The 21,094-nt window shown below is 59.7% G+C and overlaps 1 protein-coding gene across 7 annotated transcripts in view; it reads right to left on the reverse strand.

Annotated features, from left to right (window-relative positions):
* MCF2L (MCF.2 cell line derived transforming sequence like) overlaps window positions 1-20,788 on the reverse strand; it is a 96,600-nt gene extending 75,812 nt beyond the window's left edge. For 5 of the 7 annotated variants that reach the window (XM_045869740.3, XM_045869741.3, XM_045869739.3 and 2 more), the window contains exon 1: window positions 5,484-5,649. In XM_045869740.3, coding sequence (XP_045725696.1) covers window positions 5,484-5,649 — 166 coding nt within the window. Of the gene's footprint in view, window positions 1-5,483; window positions 5,650-20,461 lie in introns of those variants that run through there. The other 2 variants (XM_064585884.1, XM_064585885.1) reach the window with 2 other exon arrangements.
* Window positions 20,789-21,094: the final 306 nt, after the last annotated feature.

A 21,094-nucleotide genomic window follows, 5' to 3' on the forward strand; every position in this document is an offset into this window, starting at 1 on the left:
CGGCTCCAGGGGCGGTCCTGCCCCGCATGATTGTCTGGGGCTAGGAGCGCCGCGTCCACGGGTCCTGAGCTGAGCCACACGGAAGGCCCGCACAGTCCTGTGACTTACTTTCCTGGCACAACACAAATGGAGACACTGGCCGTGAGCGGGCGGCTCCCATTCGCGGGGCCCCCGTCCCTGGGGGATGTGGCCGGGGCCGTGCAGGGCTTCTCTGGACACTGGGTGGGAAGCAAGGGACACCTCTGTCCCCTGTGCTGAAGACTGTTTTGTCTACCGTGGGCTTGGCCCACTCACTGACTTCGGCCCTTAATCCCCAAGGACGCGGTCACCTTCACTCAGCCTCAGTTTCCCTACAGGCAGAAGAGTGTGATCATTGCATAAACGGTCCAGACTTCTGCCTCTGCTCTGCTCGGAGACCAAGCCCCTCTCTGAGCTGAGCCATGCTGGCCCTCCTGGGGGTTCTCGGGGGGCCCCGCTGGGCCCACCACCTTCCTGCGCCCTCCAGCTTGGCGTCTGTCACAACCGACAGAAACAAGAGCAACGGGGCCAACTGTGGGCCCCGCAGCAAACCCAAGGGCCGGCTCACATTGCCTGCCAGGGCCCACGCCCCCGACAGCCCCCCAGACAAGCATTGTCTCTGACACCCACGACCTGGCCCTCCCCGTCCGGGGGTTCAGACGAGACACTGAGGCACAGCTTTAGCCCACGGACGATGAGAACACAGCCCCCGGGCCCAGTGAAGGGCCTGTCCTCACGGGGCTGTGCCCCCAGCCTGATCACAGAGATCTCAGACGTGTCTCGTCACAGACTGCACTGCAGCTGGCCAGTAAAGAAGCCGTGCCCCTCACCACATCGCAGCAGATTTCGGGAACTTCAGGGGTGAATGGAGGAGTCTGTGCATGGACAAGAGACCTGCTCAGCCCCCATGCACGGCTGGGGGCCCCAAGGGATTCGCTGGGCTCTGTGGCTCCCTAGGAAGCTGACCACAGAAGCACCTTTGTGTCACCAATCCGCATGACCTACAGTGCTGCCAACCACCTGGTAAGTCACCCGCGTGTCACTCAGTCAGGGGATCATCAATACCAAGTAGCTGGTGGCTTCTGTTCTCTTTGCACTTTATGCGTGGACCTTTGCCCACGGAGCGCGGACGAGGTTGGCTCAGCTCCACGGGCTTGGTGCTAGCCGAACTCCTTGCTGTCCAGGTCGGCCCGCCGTGGAGCTGACCCTCGCTAGCCACAGGGATGTCCCTGGCTTTAGGGAGCCAATGGTGGGACTCAGAGTCATCAAACGATGACTTTGGATGAAGGCTCGTCTACCTCCTACACCCATTCCCCAGGCTGCTCCTCGCTCCATCACTGCTGGCTCCGTGAGGGGTGCCGCTCACTGGTGACTCACAAGGACGTCCTCCCTTCTGCAGGCAGATGCGTAAGAACCCTCTCCAGGAGGCATGGCCACCGCGCCGGGAGCCCTGCGAGTGACCCACAGGACGACAGCTCCTGGGACCCAGACACTCACCCTCAGCGATAGACAGCATCCAGGAGCACCACTCAGAATAGATATAGTAGCTTTTCATCTCCGCCACGGAGATCCAGGCCGCACGTCCGTCCCCCATGGCCCGGGAGCACCAGGGAGACGCTCTCCCTGCGCCCCGTCCTGCCGCCCTCCGTACTTACCCACGAGCCTCTCCCACTGAACTTTGCTCCCTAAATCTGCATGAGGGACCAGCTGACTTTTACTTCCGTCTCACCCCCGAGGTGAGACAAAGCACTGCAAGGAGGTTACCCTCCCGCGGGCCGACATCTGCTCACCCCACCCGCATGCGTACACATGTACCCCGGCCGGCCGGCTCTGGGCACCGGAGGAGAAAGGAACGTCCGGGCCCGTTTGGCCTTGGTCCGGAGAGGGGACACCTCTGCCGGTGGGACTCCCGTGCTGCTGTGAAGGCGACAGGACGGTCAGACGCGGGCAGGTCCCACGCTCCTGCAGAGATGCTGGAAGCCTCAATCCAACAACATGTCCAAAGCAACTCCTCGTCCCTCCTGCTTGCATCTGATAAGGTCCGATGCTCCCAACACACGTGACTATGTTTGGGAACAAACAGAGGCGGAGGCCGTATTTGCCGAGGAGGGTGAGCGAGCAGGAACACGGGCACCTGTTCCAAGGCCCCTCCTATGCTGTCCAGCGTTCTCGGTCTGCGGGTCTCTAACACGTCTGCAGCGTGAAGCGTGAGCCCCACCTGGAGACGCTCTCTCGGAGTCCAGCCAAGGCTTGAGCTGGCTCATACCGCCATCACTGCTGGCCCTGCCCTGTCCACCACACGTGGGCTCCACGGGGACGGGGGGAAGGATACACCCAGCCCTGCTCAGGGACCCAGACAATGGACCGAGTCCAACACCCCGGGCAGCAGGTGCTCAGCGGGGTTCCCCGCTACGCACTGCAGTCCAAGCTGCCTAGACAGTGGGTGCCCAGCACCAAGACCCCACAAAGACCCAGACGCCTCAGCCCGAGACCCATCCCCAGGCCTGAGCCAAGCTGTCTCCAAGCAGGCCGGGGGCAGATGGGGAATCTGGGCGGGAGGTCAGAAGCAGTGACTTCAACCAAGTTGCCTGATGTTTAAAATGATGAAAACAATGATATTCACCAGATTTCTCCAGAGCATGGAACCTCTCCTTACCAACAAGTGCGAGCCTGTAAATAAGACTCTCAGCACAAGTATTTCCTCTGAATAAACACACTTTAGATAAAGCAGCACACTCTCCTTGCTTCTGCAGGTCTCAGTAGACCTCGCCCAAGTCTGACCTCTGCAAAGTCAGAGAGAAAACCACCCTCCGCTTCCAGAAGCTCCTGAGAAGCTGAAAGCCAGGCTCGCAAATTTGGCTTTTCTGAAAGCCGTTATGGGCGAGACCCAGTGGATCCAGTGGCCGAGTGTCAACGCGCACTGAGCGCACACTCATGGCCCCATAGAGCGCCCTGGCCTGTGGCTGTCGCCTCCGCCTCCCACACTCACAGGGACCACGGCCCCACAGCCTGTGACCTGGCCGCTAGTCACATGGTCCCTAGAGAGCCTGTCTGAGTCATGGTTAGACCCTGACTCCAGCACTCAGCCCTCCGGGAACAGCGGGGAGGGACACACTGCTGTCCTGGCTGACTCTGGAAAGGGCCTCATTGCAATTTGCTGTTACGTTTTCAACATTTCTAGGTGCACTGATTTTCTAAAAGAAAGGAAACCCTGCAAAGACGTCACCGTTGAGTCCGTACAGCTGAGCTACTGGTTTCCTCCAGAATTCCTTCCAGAGGAATTTTTTTTTTGCATGTAACCTTGTGGTCATTTTTTTTCCCTTTTTGCATTAGCTACCAGGAAGCTCAAAGGGAAATTCTGTGATCACTTGCAGTGATCAATTCACCCAGGTGGGTCAAATGTATTTATTTGCATCTTTTAAATAATTCTGGTTCTGTTTAAAATTCTCCATGCCAACCCAAAACATGTTTCCATAAAGAGAATTTTTCAATTCTAAGTAAAACAACCTATTCTTGGCTTGTTGAAACTCAGTCGGAAAGGACCCAGTGCAGAGGGGCACAGAGTGGACGCCCCCCAGGTGCCCAGATGCCATTGTAGGTAGTGTCCTGTGTCTGGACTGCGGCAGCTCCCGTGGGACAGCGCGGAGGTGACAGCCCAGAGCTCACCCCAACTGCCGCTTGATCGACATCACATGTTTCTGGCGATCAGAGAAAACTGGATCTCGTGATAACACGCGGTCCCTGTGTCCTCCACTGCACCAGAAGGCTGGCTGGAGCTCATCTCCCGGCCTGACGATGCTTCTTTCAGGGCTCAAACCACGGAAAGCAGCTGGGCTGACTGGTGAGGTCTGTCCACGGGAACGCGGAGGCCAGCCCGACCCAGACACTCATATACAGATGGGTTTTGAAGAAGGAACTAGACAAACTTGCAGGCAGGAAGCCAAGGCAAGACTGCTTCTCTGGGAGCAAGAAGTCACCCAGCAGGTACCCAGGGGTGTGGTGGCCACACCTGCAGGTCAAGGAGACTTAGCCGGGAGATGCCAGGCTGGAGATGCTGGGGAGGCCGGGCTGGACAGCGAGGGAGGCCGGGGGCAGGTCGGTGAGGGAGGCTGAGAGGGCCGCATAGAGCCTTGCTGACCCAGGGCCTCACGTGGCACTTAGCACCTAATTGCCCACCGTCCACGTTGGTCTTGAATAGCAGCGCACGCAGCCTCAAAGGCTTCTAATGAGCACTAAGGAATAAAGGAGAAGCCTGTGGGGTCAGCAGACCCCCTTCCCTCTGAGAGGACACCCCTGGGACGTTAAACCCACCGTCCAGGCTACATGACTGATGTGTGGGGACAGGCTCAGGCCCAAAGTCACCCTCCCCCATGCAGCCTCCAGGTGTCAGGATGATAATCCCGTCCTTCAGAGTTGGGGGTCCTCAGGGCCACCCTCCCGGAGACAGAGCACAGATCCCCCAAGGCCAGAGCAGGTCTGGTCAGATGTGTCAGGGAACCCCCACGCATGTCCGCTGAACTCCAGACAGAGGGCGCGGGGGGAGGCCGGGAAGGGAACAGATGCAGGGTCCACGCCCCCAGCGAGCGTGGGGCAGGGGTCCACACGGCCCGTTGTGATGACCCCACTCACTCTATAGAGTTGGCGGAATCCACGAGAGGGCTGAGGCTGTTCTTTTAACCCTGAACACGCGCACAGAGGCAGGTGAGCTCGGGACGACGGCGTGGATGCAGAAGCAGTCGGGCTTTCAGGGAGTGGGCTCCGTCCTCACCCCAGAGTGAAACAGAGGGAGGCGGTCTGCCCACAACGAGTCTACTTCCCCCCAACCAGGGGCCGTCAGCCACACCAGACCCCGCGCTCGGCCTCGACGGACGCAGACACCCCTCCCTCCCTCTGGGGACGCTACACGGCCAGTGCCAGGCTCCGCCTCCTTAACGGGGAGATGCTGGGCTCGCTTTATTACTTCTGATGTCTTTCACCTTACAGACATCAAGGGCATCTGTCCAAAGGGGTGCCCGCGGTCACAGAGTCCTCTGCTGCCCCAAGGTCAACAGCAAGCCTCAGCTCTCCAGGCCCCTGAGGAGGGGGGGCATCTCCCGGGAGAAAGGGCAGAAACAAGGGACAGGCTCCCGCCTCCAGCGTGAGCTATTAGCAGCCCCAGCTCCATAGGAAGTCAGTTTGTGAAGACACGACTCTGAGACCCATGAGAATTCCCACTCCTTCTTCAGAGAGGCGCTAGCCCGGGAGCAGCCTGTGGTGCTGGCAGGGGACCGCGGCCCACATCCGGCGGCAGGGCAGGGGGCCAGGAGGCCGTCCACACTGGGGCAGGATGCCAGAGGGCCCCCGGGCAGCGAGGGCACCATGCACCAGCCCCCCTCACGCACGTCTGCCAACGTCTGCCCACCCACCGAAGGGACCCCTGGCGCCTGGTCCCACGCCCCAGACAGCACCAGCCCCTCCTGCCTCACCTGGCTGTGGGCGCCTGGAGGCCCCCCAGCACCGCCGGGGCCGCAGCCGGAGCCGACGCTGGAGGCCCCTGAGAGCCCCCCGAGATGCTCCCCTTGCGGTCATCCTGCTGTCCTTCTCCAGGGACGCGCTCGGCAGCAGAAGCTTTGAATCTGCAGACAGGCTCATGCAAGGCCCGAATATGGTCCCAGTGTCAGAGCCACACGGTTCCCACCGCCCTGCAGCCCTCCACCTGGACAGTGGAAAACAGGTGGGTGCTGGCGGTGAGGGGGAGGGCGCCCCACCCGGCGCTGCACGCTGAGCTGGGCACACGGCCTCCAGTGACCTTGGTTTACCAAGTCCTGAGGAAGAACAACAGAGCGTCCAACCAGCTCGCAGAGTGCCCGGCCTCCACCTCCAGGCCTCGAGCTGCAGTGGCTGTGGGCTCGGACAGTCCGCCGGGGAGCCCAGAACCACCTGCCCACGAGGGCCTGCCCACAGAGGCTGCCGCCGGCCCCCCCCTGCCCCGTCCCCCCGCCCGGCAGGACGCAGGCCGTGCAGAGATCTACTTGCAGGTCTTGGGTGTTTCCTTCCTCAGAAAGGGGCTTGTGCTGGCCGGGGCTCCCAGTGTCAGGGACCTGCTCCAACTGCCCGAGCCAAAAACACCTTCCAAGCTCAGGAAGTCTCAAGTTCAAACAAACAAGTACAAGGCGGGAGGAAGGGAGGAGAACCAGCCCCAGGCCTTCTTGAAATAAACGGGTAAACTCCTCCGTCGGTGACCCCTGCCTGCAGTCTAGCTCGGGAGAAAGGAAATGATAGCACTGCTTTGCTTGGCAAATGACACTTCCCAGCAATGCCCGACGTGCCCCTGGCCCGCCGGCTCCAGACCTGGTGCCCACACCGCGTCCAAGTGGGCGAGCACCCAGCACCGCCCAGACCGTCCCAGGGCCTCCTGCAGCGTCACCTCCGATCCTCACCCCTCCCCTGCCAGGCAGCTCATTCGGTGCCGCACGACAGAGGCTCCGAGGGCCTGAGTGCCCGTATCCCATGCTCAAGGTCACGGGGTAGAAACTGGCAGAGGGTCAGCACTGGGGTCTGGCTGAAGGGCCATGCTCGCCCCACGCACCACAGGCACCCCTTCATCCACCGACACGACTAGAGCCAGTGAGCCTGGGTCGCCGCCACATAATGCATTTGTTTCATCTTGGTGCCTTGGCGCCCACCCTCCTCCCATGAGCGTTCACAGGCTGGGGGACCCTTCCTGCTGGAGCTGGAGACTGCGGGGCCGAGGGGACCGAATCTGGCCCAGCCCGGAGGAGGCAGCAGCCCCGGTGTCCACGTTCAGCTTCCCTTGGTCAGGAGCAGAGTCACACCTCTGAGCAGGAAAGGTGCCGAGAGCGCGAGGCGGCTACTAGCTCTAGTGGCCTCCACCCGCCTGCCTCCACCCTGCCTGCCTCCACCCGCCTGCCTCCACCCCGCCTGCCTCCACCCTGCCTGCCTCCACCCGCCTGCCTCCACCCCGCCTGCCTCCACCCCGCCTGCCTCTACCCGCCTGCCTCCACCCCGCCCGCACCCCCTTCTGGGCTGCCGGCCTCCGGGTCCCCGGGGATGCCGCAGGTGAGGCTGGCTCCAGGAGCTGCATCCGTGAGAAGCAACAAGGGACGAACCACGCTGGGGGGCCGTCCCCCAGAAAACCATGACTGGGCCCCTCCGCGCTGGCTTCCAAGCAGAGGCCGTCCCGGCGCACACTCGGGAGGAAACAGATGCGCGTTTGATGCGGCGGGTCCAGGACGCGAGCCCTCTTCCTGTGAGTGGGGACCGGAGCCCTCAGCTCCAAGCGGCCCACGGCGGCTCAGGGAGGACGGGTGGAAACATGGCTGCTCTGTGTCCACGGGAGCTGCCCACCACTAGCTGTGTGGAACTGCGATGAGCCACCCGTCACGCACCTAATTTCTCCCCGCGTCTATCCTCTCCCCACGTAAGCGCGACGGTGCGATGGCGCGTGGCTCGGCCTTCAGCACGTGGGCGCCGCTGACCCAGGGTCTCCTACTTCTCCAAATATGTCTTAAAGATGTTACTAATGAAAACCTTTTCCAAAAATCAGTTCTGAGACATGAACCTGCCCACAGTCTCTTGGTCTCTCTGTCTTGTAGGTTCACAGCCTTCAGGTTTGGGAAATGTCTTGAAACCATGGATTTCCCCAGCCTTTGGTGGGCATTTCGCTCCCTAAACTCCCCGGTTCCGAAACACAGACCACCCAAGTTCTCGGTCCCAGGCCCCTGGCCACCCCGGTGTGCTGAGCGCAGCTGGGGGAGGCTGGAGGCGTCAGCAGGCCGCTTGAGAACCAGCCTGACCCTCTGGGGACCCCAAGGGTCTATTTTACTCAACATGACCTTCAGCTACTGTCAAGAAATTCCTATCGATAACTGGCATGGTTTTTGGCAGTAAAGAGTCTTAAATTAATCATGTCACGGGAGCAGGGAGTTATTTAGTGCAGATCTTAAATGAGCTGCTGGGTGTATGGACATTCAGCCCTTGGAGGCGGACGCCTGGCTCACGGCTGTGTGAGGCTACAGCCAGGCTTCAGGACTCAGGTACAACAGGCTCTTCTTTCTTCCCCTTTTTAAGACACAGAGGATGGGAAACAGCCCACGTGTGTCCACTTGGGGCAGTGGATTTCCACCAGGCCAGCCCACGCAGGGGCAGCCCGGCCACATGAGCCGGGGCCGTCGAGCGCACCTCCCTCTCCTTGCCCTGCCTTGTCCTCACTGCCTGTGTCCTTCCCAGGTTTTTCCCTCGACCTGGCGCCTGGCACCCCGGCCTGGCATGCACAGACGGTTCCTTCTCCTTGCTGCAGACGCTCTCCCCACGGTCGGGCCAGCACCAAAGTCCACGGGTACCCCCACCCCCAGCAAGCCCTCCCCCTGCTCAGCGCCGGGTCCCAGCCCCGCCGGCCGACACCACTCCGGCCGCCCCTGGCAGCCCCACCGGACGGCGATTCCCAGCAGAGCCCCGCTGCTGGCCACCACTCATTGTTCCCTGTTTAATGGGGGCTTTCTGTCCCTTCCGCTGACAAAGACAGGAAGCTCCGGGAGCTGGGCAATCAAGATAACCCGTGAAACATGCTACAGCTCTGACCCGTGGAGGCCGCTACGGCCCGGGGGGTGGGGGGGGCACGTCGCCGGACAGAGTCGAACTGCTCACTCTCGAAAAGGGGCTTTGTGAACGACATGCTTAACTTTTTAAAATAAAGGATACATCACCGCTGACCAATCATGACAAAATCTAGAAACTGTGCCCAAGTCAGACGAATTTAGAAACCAACTAACACCCAACAGGGGACAGGGTGGTAAGTGGTGTTGTGGTAACTAAAACAACGTTTTCCCTGACCTGGCAATACTGCGCAGCGTGTGAGACGGGGGCCTGTACTTTCCATGTGATACTCTGACATTTATCAGGTTCAGCAGGGGTCTGTGCCTGGAGATTGTTCCCAGAGAAGCTCCGGATCTGGGGAAGACCTCAGGGTCTTGTTCCGCGAGGGGTGGGGGTGGCGCCTGCCGCGTCTTCCTGGCGTGGCCAGCACAGGGCAGACACTCCTATGCGTGCGGCCGGCGAGTGCGTGAATGAGGGATCCTCCCACACCACGGACTGGGTTTCAGAAGAGAAAACAGGACAAATTTTAGCCCTTTGAGGACTGATGGGGGCATAAAATCATACAACTGATAAAACACAGAGACTTAATATCTGTTCAAGAACTTTCTATATTTTGTTACCATTTAAACATCAAATGACATGTTCTCCCTCAACGATTCAGACATCAAAACACTTAAAAACTGTCTTTAAAGATAGAGCAGTGTTACAAAGGTGAAGTCATATGCGGGGCATCGGTTCACCTTTAGTTCACCTAAAATCTTGCTAAAAATGTCACCAGTGGGACTTAACACTAGTCCTTCCTTCTGCAAAGATAAATTGTTTTTCACACTTTGGGGACTGGACTCACTTCTTGGACACTACTAATAATAGAATGACAAAAAACCAGAACATTTGCTCAAAGCCCAAAGACACAAAAGCCACTTGATCTCTAAAATTCAGAAAGAATGATCTGCTCTATTGTGTTTTCAAATTTACCACTTTACATTTTCTAGAAATTCTCCTGCCAGGGTTGACCCCCCCCTCGGTGTCTGTGTATCTTTGGGGACTGACACCAGGATAAAGCTCCTCTGGGGGAGGGAAGGAACTGCCCCTTGGAGGCCCCTCCACGAAGAGTGGGGTGCCACGGCCCAGACCCAGTAGCGTCCCCAAGCCAGCACTGCCCTGGAGGGCCCACGCCCGCTCAGACGCTCCCCTTTCTTCTCCCTCGCCCAGAGCACACCCACGCTTCACGATGGGGGTCGCTAACGGAGTAATATAGTTAAAGCATGCAATGGCCCTGATGCACGGCTGTAAGCCGTGCCGAGAGTTTCCCACCAGCGGGCAGCCCTGAGAGCCTGCTCTTCGTGTCAGCCCTGTGCAGCCCCTGTCCTCACGGACCCACCACACAGACGAGGACAGCCGGGCCCCACAGGGATGGCAGACGGCAAGGGCAGGTTCCCGTCAGTGGCCTCCGCCTCCCCAGCGCTCAGGCTGGCTCTCCACAGCGTCCCCAGGGCAGGGAACCCCAGCCGCACTTCATCCAAAGAGAACCGTGAGAACATAACGGCATTTCCACTGTAGCACTTGATTAGAATTCAAAATTAATTCAGATTAGATCCCAGAATTTTCGTGTGTGTATCAGACAGCTGCACTAGCTTGTTCACATTTGGGAAGAGACAACCAATATTTCTATCTCCAAAATCAGACGTATGAGATGAAGTTCAAAATACTATTTCTTTTTTTTTAAGATTTTTTTTTTTTTTTTTTTTGACAGAGAGACACAGCGAGAGAGGGAACACAAGCAGGGGGAGTGGGAGAGGGAGAAGCAGGCCTCCCGCCAAGCAGGGAGCCCGATGTGGGGCTCAATCCCAGGACCCTGGGACTATGACCTGAGCCGAAGGCAGACGTTTAACAACTGAGCCACCCAGGCGCCCCTCAAAATACTATTTCTAATGGCACAAGTCCATCTGCAAGGATTACTGATAAGCAGGTCCACAGAGACGAGAGTCTGGTACAGAAGCAGGTCTGGGCAGAAAGGAGGAGCCTCCAGCCGTGACCGCGCCCATGCGGGGCGCAGGAAGACACAGGCAGGTTCACGAAGCGCAGCCTCCTGTTCCGGAGCCAACCTGTGGACACTGCATCTGGTTAAGCTGCGAGTCCGGGGGCCCCGAAGGACCGTGAGAGTGGCTCTTCTCCACCGAAAGCAGGTTCTTCAGGCATAGAACCCACCTGACGAGTGGCTGAGGTCTGGAGACCTGTCACTGCCATGCCTTTCGATTGTTACTAGTTAGAACCTCAGAAGGGTCTCTCGGGTCATGTTCGTTTATGTTGACTAGAGGCTGGAGGGAGTTCTCTTACTCGGCCGGTGCAGGTGACCAACACCAAAGGTTCTCCCACCGGGAGCACCTGCCAGACGAGCTGCTGCGAATGCGAGAATCCCCCACTTGTGCCCCCAGGGGCCCGCCTTCTCCAGCAGCAGCATCTGACCTCAGCACCGTGGGGCCCCCGGAGTCTGGAACGTGACCGTTACTCTTAGGGAACCCCTGACACAGTCGTGGTTCGGAGCTGATCCATGAAGCAGTTAGCAAACCATGTGAACAGCACATCATCATGAAGGGCCACACAGGGGATGCCTGGAAATAGGGGGTAAGGTCCAGAGAGCTGGCGGATCCAGGAACAGGTCCCAGGACGAGGGAGGGCAGCAACACGGTGACGGTCACCTGGAGACGCTGGACACAGGCAGGCCCAGAAGGACGGCCCATGACCAGGAGCGTGTTGAGTGTCCGGATCTGGTACCCCCAACGCCCACATGCTTACAGGGAGCCAGCTTTGTGTCCATTGTCTGCTTCGCTCACACAAAGGGGTAATTAGTGGACAAATGCAGCAGCACGAATGTGACCAATTCCTGCGAATCCAAGGTCATCCTCTTCCAGATGCTCCAAGCGTCCTTTGGAATTGCCTCCGGGGTCCCCTCATGCTTTAGCGTGTAGTCAGGGTCTTCCAGATGCCCCCTTCAACTGAAGACCTGTCATCTTTCCAAACAGCTGACCTTCACCGTTTGTAGCCATGTCCACTGGGCATGGACACCTCAGACACATTTACAGAATATTTTGAGCAGGGGAAGCAATTTGAAAACTGCTAGATCTGAGCACTGCCAGGGCCGCCGCGGGTCCCCAGCTGCCCCTCCTAGGCACTCGCCAACTCCGCTGCACGCCCAGGGCCACGCCCATGGGGAGCTGTTTTTCGAGTCCTTAGGACAAATATTCCTTTTTGGTCAAAATCTGCCTCCTGTAACTTCTACTTATTGACTTACCCAGAGGCCAAGAGGACACCTCCACCCCCGCCCAGTGGCAGGAGGTCACAAGACTGAAGGGCACGGCTGCGCTCCTGGTGGGTCCTCTGCTTTCCAGCAACAGCCAAGGAGAACACTTCAACATCTATCTTAAAAACGAGAAGACAATGGAGTTACCCTGCGGCCGGTTCTTCTCCCACTGGATGGCTGGCTGTTCAGACCACAGCAGGTGCCACGTTTTTGCCCCCTGCTCACGGCTCGGGGGAAGGGGCGGGGCGGGCTCTGCTCCACCTGCCTCATTTTGGTCCCAGGCCGGAGGGGCAGCGGCTACCCCGGGCATGTGTCCCAGGGGGTCGGCAGCAGCAGGAAGGGGCCACTCACGACAAGCACATCTGAGCACCAGGTCTGCCAAAGCAAGTCCCACGGCCGAGTGCAAGTCAACGATCACAGACCCGTGTCCTGCCCCCGGCGGAGGGGGCGGGAGGGAGCACTCCCTGGAAGAGAATACACATAATCCCATCACCCCATACTCACTCTCTCCTCTCTTTCTCCCCTCTTTGTCCACCAAGGACCGTGCAGGACACAGAGAAAGGCTTTCTCAAATTCCAGGCACCAGGGTAGGATGTTCCTTTGACCCTCACAGACATGGTTTGCTATGAACGCAGCGTGTCTGTGGAGGCAGGAGATTACTGCGTCCCTCTCTGGACCCTCAATTCATTCCATCCTCTGCTTCATTTGAAGGTCGACGTGGCCAATTTATAGATCGCACAGTTTCTTTCCGAAAATCAGGGAAGTAGACATGGTTCTCCGAACTTTAGGGGTTTTGTCTTCCGGCCGCAGGCCGTCAGTTCAGACCGACCTGTGCTTTCTACTCCTTGCTACTTGAGCACACGCGGAGACAAGCGCCAGGCCCGGGACGAGCGGTCAGACAGGGCATCGGCGAGCCATGGCAGACGGCACAGTGGGGACGGCGCTGCGCCCAGGGGGGTGGGCAAGGCTCTCAGGAGCGGCCGTGAGGCTGGTGCCTGAGGGGGGGCCCCGAATTAGCCGACGGGAGCGCAGGAGCCCCAGACAGGGGCATAGGCACACGGGGCCCTTGTTTTCCATCTCATTCCGTCTCCGGAGGCCACTGAAGGAGCGAGGCGCCCTGCCTCCACCGGCCCGCTGACCTGCGCCGCGGGGCCCTCCCGCACCCCTGGGGCCTCAGACTCACCTGGCCGGGGCCAGCCTGAGCACCTGCATTTCCAACAAGCGTCTGGGTGATGCCTGGTGGAGACCACACCTGGAGAACCCGGGTCAGACGCAGGAAATCAGCAACACCTCCAACGGACAATCCAACAGACCCCTGATTCCATCCCCAGAGTTTCTCCTTGGAATCTCGAAAGCCCGGTTCTGACTCCCGCGGCTGCAGCCGCAGCAACTTCCGGCGTTGGCGCCTTGTTTGCGGTGGACGGCAGTTCCCGGTCTCACTGTCACACCCATCCAATTACAGACCTGACTACGGTCCGTCACCTCTCACCCCACCCCCGACACCCATTCCACCTGCCTGAGTGCCTTCTTCCTAAAAGGCCTCGGCATGCTTGAAGATGGATCTGAGTGAACAAGTCCTCAGGATCCTACCCCCGAGGCAGAAGCCCACGGGCATGGGGGCGGCATGAACACGGCTGACGGACACCGTGCTGGACAGATGTCAGGTTTGCGGGGGGCTTCGGCCACTGCATGGAAGGCCCCCGTATGCAGCGTCCTGGACAGTCCGTGCACCCAGGCTGGGTCACCCCGGAAGGACTGTTTCCTCTGACAGGTGCATCGGGGTGTCAGGCCACGGTGCTCCAAGGTCATCCTGGGCACCTTCTTATCCCCCTGAAAGCCCTTCTTGAGGCTTTGGTCCCTCAGCTCCCAGCCCGCTGCCACGCTAACCCCGTCTCAGCCACACACCTCCTTCCCAGAGGGGGCGGATGGCCCCAGAGCCGCAATGGCTGCCCACCCTCTCCGGGACCAGGCTGTGGCCTCCTGGTCACATGGCAACTCCACGTTCCCAGCAAGCAGCTGGACCAGCCTTTAAAAACCACAACTCTGCTTACGTGTCTCAGAGGCTCCGATTTCCCAGAGTCCGAGCTGAGCACAGAGCCCTGGCCCAACCCCTGTGCAATTGGCTGTTAGGGGCTGAATTGTCCTCCCCACTCCCCACCATTCCATGTGTCCAAGTCCCAACCTCAGGACGTCAGAAGGTGACTCTACTGGGAGACGGCGACTTTAGAGACATAACTGAGATAAACTCAGGTCACCAGGGTGGCCCTACTCCCACCTGACTGGGGTCCTTACAGATCAGACACAGCCACATGGAGGGACAACCCTGTGAGGACACGGGGGAAGGACGGCCATCTGCACACCTCAGGAGGGGCCTCGGGAGAGACCAGCCCTGCCAGCACCTTGGCCTCAGACCTCCAGTCTCCAGACTGGGAAAGAAGCCTCCTGCCTGTGGTTCGTTATGGTGGCCGGGGCTGACGAATGCAGGGGCCCAAACCCTCTGCCCTCGCTCCCTGCTCTCCCGGCTCCTGGCCTCCTTGCCGTTCCAACCTCACACACCAAGGGTTCCAGACCCCATAGTGCAAACACAAATAGCCGCATGATGCACAGAAGGCGCTTGCCAAAACTAAATATTACACAAAAAATTCTTAGGCCCTGTTTGGCATTTCTGGTTGACTACTTATTCTCACATATTAACCCAAGCAGACACCACCTCTACGTAACTTTGCATAAAGGGAAGCTGGGTGAGGAGGTGCAGGCCACAGCTTCTCTCTGCAATGTGGGGGTCCCGCTCTGCCGTGTCATGGGCTGACTCTGTTCAGACATTCACATTGGCTCAAGGTCACTAGGGACATGGATGTGGCCATCAGACAGCATCGGGGACCAAACCCTCGGCATTCCACCTGGAGGATTCTTGGCGATGGCTTCCGTTTCAAGAAGCATTCTGTTGACACAGGCCAGGTGTGAGGCCCAGCCCAGGGATGGCCACTGGCCCGCCAGGTAGCAGCTACAAGGAGAGGCGGGGCAAGGCTCGTTCTCAGCCGTGGTGTGACCCAGGGAGAAGGGGGCTCCAGCCTGACCGCACCCCCTTGAGCTGCCCAGGGCCAGGAAGGAGCTGCTCCAGTCCCCAACACCTCTTTGCTCTTCTTGTCTCTAAAATTTTTCTCTGAAGTAATCCAGAAAAATTGTAACTTCCACAAGGTGAGGCATCCTTTTATGGTTACTGGGCCTGTGACGTCACCAATTACTGGAAGACTGACCTGGGGGGAGGGGGTCCCCCTCCCAGGACTGACCAGGGGGGTGGGGTTCCCCTCCCAGGACTGACCAGGGGGGCGGGGTCCCCCTCCCAGGACTGACGGCGGGGTGGGGTCCTTCTCCCAGGACTGACCGGGGGGGTGGGGTCCCCCTCCCAGGACTGACCGGGGGGATGGGGTCCCCCTCCCAGGACTGACCAGGGGGGTCCAGGAATGACCAGGGGTTGGGGTCCCCCTCCCAGGACTGACCAGGGGGATGGGTGCCCCTCCCAGGACTGAGTGCGGGGATGGGGTCCCCCTCCCAGGACTGACCGGGGGAGGTGGGGTCCCCCTCCCAGGACTGACCGGGAGAGGTGGGGTCCCCCTCCCAGGACTGACCGGGGGGGATGGGTCCCCCTCTCAGGACTGACCGGGGGGATGCGTCTCCTTCCCAGGACTGAGCAGGGGGGTCTAGGACTGACCAGGGGGGTGGGGTCCCCCTCCCAGGACTGACCGGGGGGATGGGTGCCCCTCCCAGGACTGACAGGGGAGTGGGGTCCTTCTCCCAGGACTGAAGGGGGGGTGGGGTCCTTCTCCCATGACTGACCGGGGGGGTGAGGTCCCCCTCCCAGGACTGACCGGGGGGATGGGTGCCCCTCCCAGGACTGACCGGGGGGTGGGGTCCTCCTCCCAGGACTGATGGTGGGGTGGGGTCCTTCTCCCAGGACTGACTGGGGGGGTGGGGTCCCCCTCCCAGGACTGACCGGTGGGGTGGGTGCCCCTCCCAGGACTGACCGGGGGGATGGGTCCCCCTCCCAGGACTGACCAGGGGGATGGGTGCCCCTCCCAGGACTGACCGGGGGGGTGGGGTCCTCCTCCCAGGACTGATGGCGGGGTGGGGTCCTTCTCCCAGGACTGACTGGGGGGGTGGGGTCCCCCTCCCAGGACTGACCGGTGGGGTGGGTGCCCCTCCCAGGACTGACCGGGGGGATGGGTCCCCCTCCCAGGACTGACCAGGGGGATGGGTGCCCCTCCCAGGACTGACCGGGGGGGTGGGGTCCTCCTCCCAGGACTGATGGCGGGGTGGGGTCCTTCTCCCAGGACTGACTGGGGGGTGGGGTCCCCCTCCCAGGACTGACCGGAGGGATGGGTGCCCCTCCCAGGACTGACCGGGGGGATGGGGTCCCCCTCCCAGGACTGACCGGAGGGATGAGTGCCCCTTCCAGGACTGACCGGGGGGGTGGGGTCCCTCTCCCAGGACTGACCGGGGGGATGGGTCCCCCTCCCAGGACTGACCAGGGGGGGTGGGTTCCCCCTCCCAGGACTGACTGGGGGGGTGGGGTCTCCCTCCCAGGACTGACCAGGGGGGATGGGTCCCCCTCCCAGGACTGACCGGGGGGTGGGGTCCTCCTCACAAGACTTATGAGGGGTGGCTGGCCTCCCTGCAGGACTGTGGGCCTCAGCCTGGTGCAGAGCCAGCGTGGAGTGGTCAGCCCCAGTGATGCTGCAGGGCGTGGACATCAGCCGTGGGGCTGGCAGAAGAGTGTGAGTATCACTGAGAACCTGGACATAGCAGAGGGAGCCTCGAGGAAGGACAGGGAGCAGTCGAAGAGCCCTGCAGGTAGGAGGGGTGGAGGGGACGGCAGCCAGGCACGCTCCACCTCAGGACAGAGGGACGGCAGGCTGGCTGCGGTGAACGGGACCGAGAGTCTCCACTAAGACGTACCAATTACTGGCCCAGAACCGAGCAGTGTCTCTAGGGAAAGCCCAGCACACCGAACGCTGAATAGCCCTTAGAAGAGGAGACTTAGGGCCAGCAGCATCTCCGCACGATAAAGACAAGGATGTGGAGCCTCTTCTCCCACACAGAGCACTCTGTCTATTTGGCCTTGTTCTTCTATGTTCTCTCCCTTTCTATCCAAAAGCTTCTATTTTTGCCACAAAGAGACTTCCCAGATCAGGTGTCTCACAGAACTACATTTATTCTTCTACTTCAGACCTCTCCAGAGGTCCCAGCCACAGAGCCGGCCAACAGCATCCCCCCTCCATGTCACAGCAAACGCGGCTGTGGGGCCTGGGGTCTCAGAGGGAGGAGCCCTCGTTAATAAACCGTGCTGGAAGGGTAGCCTCACTGCACGCCCAGAATGGCTGAGTTCACAGCTGAGCTATCAAGAGAAATTTAGGTTCTTGGACGGTGGAAAGCTCAGTGGAGAGGGGACAGGACAAGCGGGTGGGGGGAAGAGTCAGAGCTAACGGCTGTGGGTCTGGGGCGTCCTGTGTGGTGGGCGAATCCCGTGCTCCGATGCACACCAGGAGCTGGGGGCCGTGCAAGCTTTCAAAGAGGACAGAACTTAGAGGTTTACTGTCTTGGGTGCAACCTCATCCATGTATCCATTGATGTGGCCCCCCTCCACCTGCCCGTCCATCCTCATCCATCCAGCTCTCCAACCTGTCATCACGCGCCCACGACAAAAGCTAGTTTCTTGCTCAAGGTCAGTGAGTGCAGAAGGTGGCACCAGATTTCAAGATTCTACTGCAGCTGTTTCCCAAGTTTGGTCCCTGGACCAGCACCACCAGCATCACCTGAGACCTGCAAAGTGCAGATTCTCAGGCTCTGCCACACACTTCCTGAATCAGAAGCTCAGGGGAGGGGGAACGGGAATCTGTGACGGCTCCCCCCAGGAGGTTCAGAGGCCCTGGCTGGAGGACCACTGTTCTGCATCCGGCACCTGTTTATTTGTTTAATTTTTTAAAAAAGATTCCATTTATTTGACAGAGAGAGAGATAGTGAGAGAGCGCATGAGCAGGGGGAGGGGCAGAAGGGGAGGGAGAAGCTGACTCCCCACTGAGCAGGGAGCTGATGCAGGACTCGATCCCAGGACCCTGAGATCATAACCTGAGCCGAAGGCAGATGCTCAACCGACTGAGCCACCCAGGCACCCCCCAGCACATGTTTAAACCGACTATAGATCCATCAGTGTCTCTCCCTCAAGTGTTTCTCACTTTTTCACCAATTACTGTGAATCTAAAGAGAAAACCAAAATAATGAAAATGCTGGAAAGGGAGCCCTCACACAGCAGAGGAGCTTTTGCAAACTGCTCCTGGCCTTGTGATTAAAGATTAGGTTCAAGAGCACGTACCCTAAATTCTCAAGGTCAGCCAATACAGGTCCCGGGAGCACATGGCGGCCCCACCCTCCCTTACGTGCAGACCAACCCGGACCCCGGGAAGCAGCCTATCAGTCTGAAGGTAGGACAAGGCAGCAGCATGTCCAGACGAGCGGACAAAGAGAAATGCCTGTCAGCTGGGGTGGAGCCCCGGAGGGAAACAGGCAGGAAGCCTTGGACAGGTCACTGAGCTCCAGCCCTCAGCTCTGCCCTGGTCGTCAGGGCCGTCCCAGCCCCATGCCATCACGTAGACCAGCACACAGACCTGCGTCCTGCCACCTCCTGACCCTGGAGGTGCACCACCGTTGTGACCTCTGCGGACAGCGGTTCTGGACAGACAGGGAGCTCCTGTCAGGATGCACATGGGTCCGGCCCCGAGCTGGGGAGTTCGCTGGCGTCGACCTAGATTCCCATCCCCGCAAGGGAAGGTGTGCGTGACCCACGGTCGGCGGATGGCACTGCGTCAATGTCACGGGATACACGCCCGCTCCACGTCACGAAGCCTGCACTGTGGGGTCCGGGCACGTAGCCGGATGGAAAAGGAGTTTGTGTGGAAGGAGCTGCCGGCGTCAGGGGGACCCAGGCAGGGGTGCATCCACTCCCCACTAAACAATACCAGGGATTCGTAAAGCGGAGTCTGTTGACCTGGATCTAAGAGAGACTTGGTGAAGTCAGCAGCCGTGGGGGCCCAGATGTGACAAAGGACAAACACGTGGGATGTGCTGCTTAGCGCAAGGCTGTGGTCAACATGAAGGCTCAGCTCGCAGCACGATTCAGCAAGCAGCCTGTCCTTCCTGCTCTTCAGAGAAGCCTTTTTACAATTCAAAATGCACATGTGTCTTTCCGAGCTCGCTCGCGAAGAAACCTCCATCCCTAAAACCTAGGCAATGACATCACTCTTGGAACTGTTCTTGCTCCGTCATTCCGAATCCAAAGCCTGAGCACAGAGGGTGTGAAGAGCGGGCAGAGCTGCTGCCCCCCCCCACCCCCCGCAGGGCAGGTAGGGGTGCTTCTGTGGGTCTGCGAGCCACTGTGCCCTTCACCCCACGACACAGGCCATACCCCATACCCAAGCAAAACGCAACCGAGTTCCAGGAAAAGGGAGCTCTGTCTCTGGGAATAAGAGGCCGGATGGCACACGATGGCTTTATTTTCTTTTGACCCATATACAATAAACCCAGTAGCTTTAATCACAAAAATCACCATTAAACACAGAATGTCTCCAAAAATCTTGGTTAGACCATCACACACAATGACATTCAACCCTGGCTTTGCTCTCAAAACCCAGTGGGGTCGCCCACTTACGAGAGAGAGAGAGAGAGAGAGAGAGAGGAAGGAAGGATACCACGCCCAAGCCAAGTGACAGAATCTAATCTCTCAGAAGAGTATTATTTAGACCACGAGATAATGATATACGACATAATATATGGCAATATCAGGCAAAAACTTGGCAACTTACTTTTAATGATATACGGTTATTTCCTCTTCATTTCAAGGAAAACTAGGGACTGCGGACGCCCTCCTGCTGCCCAGTGCAGCATGGAAACCCAGAGGTGGCCGATCGAAAGCTGAGAGCAAGACACTGCCAGCCCAGCGTTCTCTCAGATCTAAAAGAATCCATTCAAACTACTCCTCAAAGCTCATTTTAAGTAACCCTTTAATTAATACAGAAAACGAAGGTCTGGTTGGGCTCCTCCCCCCTTACCTACACCCCTTTCAAGCGTTTGTCTTAGGTTTTATTTATATTTGGTAGAAAAAAGAAGCATCTGATTAATTCAGATTTTTCCTCCTCAAAATGAGCTGCTGAGAGCCCCACCCCCGCACGGGGCTCTAGATTATTCTCGACCCACAGATAGGGATGCTTTCTCCACACGCAACTGACATGCAGGCTGCAGAGGTGGGGCTCGGCCAGGGCTCGGCACACACCGGGATCCCCAGTGTGCAGGACGGTACCTATCCTAGGCAGAACGAACGCAGGCTGACCGTCCCCAGAGACCTATCAGCGGCCAGACAGATGCCCCTCATAGCTGCTTCCTCTGGCTGCTGGGGAAGAGCATGAAGGCTGTCCTGCAGACAGGAGACGCATTCCCTACGATTCAACACAGGATGTCAGGCTTCAGAACACAGGACTCAGGGCCGGCGGCTCCTACCCGTGCGCCTGCAAACCGCATTTAGCCTCTGCACCATCTCTTCCAGAGCCATCTCTTCATTTCTCAGCCAAAACCTCATCGTCCGTCAGAACGAGTGACCCTCTGCAGCTTGCTTCCCTCCGCAGCAGAAGGTGCCTCGTGGGTGGGGTCGAGCGAGTGGGGAGGGGGCACGGCCGCGCCTCCCTTCCTGGGATTGGTTCCCGAGCCCCGCCAAGGGGGCGCGCCCTGCGACAGGGGGGCTGCTGGGCGGAAGCGGAAGCGGCGCGCCTGCCCCGCGTGTCCCCACGGCCACTCGGGAGCCCTGCGCGCGCAACCCCGCGGTCACCTGGAGCCCTGCGCGTGCACGGCCGAGGTCACCCGGGAGCCCTGCGCGCGCGCCCCCGCGGTCACCTGGAGCCCTGCGCGTGCACGGCCGAGGTCACCCGGGAGCCCTGCGCGCGCAACCCCGCGGTCACCTGGAGCCCTGCGCGCGCACGGCCGAGGTCACCCGGGAGCCCTGCGCGCGCGCCCCCGCGGTCACCTGGAGCCCTGCGCGCGCACGGCCGAGGTCACCCGGGAGCCCTGCGCGCGCGCCCCCGCGGTCACCTGGAGCCCTGCGCGTGCACGGCCGAGGTCACCCGGGAGCCCTGCGCG

The sequence above is a fragment of the Mirounga angustirostris genome, unplaced genomic scaffold, assembly GCF_029215605.1.
Source record: "Mirounga angustirostris isolate CCGP_5_RB_7025 unplaced genomic scaffold, mMirAng1.0.hap1 SCAF_3, whole genome shotgun sequence".
Classification (NCBI taxonomy): domain Eukaryota; kingdom Metazoa; phylum Chordata; class Mammalia; order Carnivora; family Phocidae; genus Mirounga; species Mirounga angustirostris.